General features: G+C 49.6%; 1 protein-coding gene across 1 annotated transcript in view; it reads left to right on the plus strand.

Moving 5' to 3' along the window:
- Nucleotides 1-818, plus strand: part of MYOZ3 (myozenin 3) — a 21,430-nt gene extending 20,612 nt beyond the window's left edge. Inside the window, exon 8 of the mRNA XM_008587219.1 lies at nt 650-818. Within this exon, the coding sequence (XP_008585441.1) occupies nt 650-818 (169 nt within the window). The remainder of the gene's footprint in view (nt 1-649) is intronic.
- Nucleotides 819-1,582: the final 764 nt, after the last annotated feature.

The following is a 1,582-nucleotide window of genomic DNA, read 5'->3' on the forward strand; positions in this document are numbered from 1 at the left end:
ATTATCAAATTACTCTATTTTGCCAGTCTTATGGGAGAGAAATGGCTGTAATTTGCATCTCCCTGCTTCTCATTGCTCTTTTTCTTTTTTTTCCCCCTTTTTGTCTTTTTTTCGTGACCGGTAATGGGATCGCAACCTTCAGTGTCACGCCCGTACCGCGCTCAACCAGTGAGCGGACCAGTCTCTATATGGGATCCAAACCCTCGGTGGGAGCGCCGCCGTGCTCCCAAGTGCCGCATTCTACCGAGTGCGCCACCGGGCCGGCCCTCATTGCTCTTTCTATTGCTCCCTTCTCTCTCCAGTTTGTAGGTATGTTGTCCTGAGGGGGGGTGACAAGAGGAAGGGAAAACTCTCCTCCCAACTCTGCTCCCTTCTGGAGCTTACTTCAAGGGAGCCTAGAGTTTTGCCTACGATAAGCCAATTCTAACTCTGAAAACTTCACTCCTGTTCCTAAGCAGCAAGCCATCCCCATGGGGGAGGACTTCAGAATGGGCAGAGCTGAATAAACCTGTTAAAGATACTACAAAACCTTGCTGTATAGTAGGGGAAACTGAGACCCAGAGAGAGGCAGGGAGGGGCCCACACATGGTCAGTGTCCTGCTGTCCCTTTCCCACACATCCCTCCTCTCTTGCTGCTCTCTTTTTCCAGGAACCCGGTGCCATTTGGAGGATCCGTCATTGGGGAGACCATTCCCAGGGCAGGCACGCCCTTCATCCCAGAGCCCCCCAGTGGCTTGGAGCTTCTCCGCCTCAGACCCAACTTCAACAGAGTGGCTCAGGGCTGGGTCCGCAACCTCCCAGAGTCTGAGGAGCTGTAGCCCTAGCTTGAATCTTCAATTCCCCTGTCTCATGGTTTGGGTAACATCTGGAGCCAAGACATGCGGATAGCACTTCACAGTTATGAAGGGCCTTCACACACAAAATCTTGTTGCAAATCGCTTCAAAGGTCACAAAGTTCAGTAGTCCCCAAATGTGGGTGTGCTTCAAAATTTCTTGGCGATGTTCCTAATATGGATTTCTGGCTGCCCCAGACTTGCAGCATCAGAATCTCCTGAATTGGGAAGTCTCTATTAGTAACCAGTATTCCCGCTGATTCCGGTGTAACCTGTCCGTGGCTGTGTCTTTAGGAGTCCACGTCCATGCCTCTGCTCTTCCCTGCCCCAGCAGCTTACACTCTGCCAATGACAGGGTGCTCACTAGCAGACTATCTACCAGATAGATATTCTATCAGAACGACTCCAGTAATTAGAAAGTTTTTCCTTTTACTGAGATGAACTTGGTCTTCATGTATTTATGCTCTAAACATTTACTAAGTGGGGCTGGCCTGTGGCTCACTCGGGAGAGTGCGGTGCTGATAACACCAAGGCCGCGGGTTCGGATCCCATATAGGGATGGCCGGTTCGCTCACTGGCTGAGCGTGGTGCTGACAACACCAAGTCAAGGGTTAAGATCCCCTTACCGTTCATTTTTAAAAAAAAAAAAAAAAAAAAAAAAGACATTTACTAAGCAACTACTGTGTGCTAGACACTATGCCAAGCCCAGGCCTCAAGGAGGAAAAGACAGTAAGGAAGATAGATTTGTA

This window comes from Galeopterus variegatus, unplaced genomic scaffold, assembly GCF_000696425.1.
Source record: "Galeopterus variegatus unplaced genomic scaffold, G_variegatus-3.0.2 Scaffold4289, whole genome shotgun sequence".
Lineage (NCBI taxonomy): Eukaryota > Metazoa > Chordata > Mammalia > Dermoptera > Cynocephalidae > Galeopterus > Galeopterus variegatus.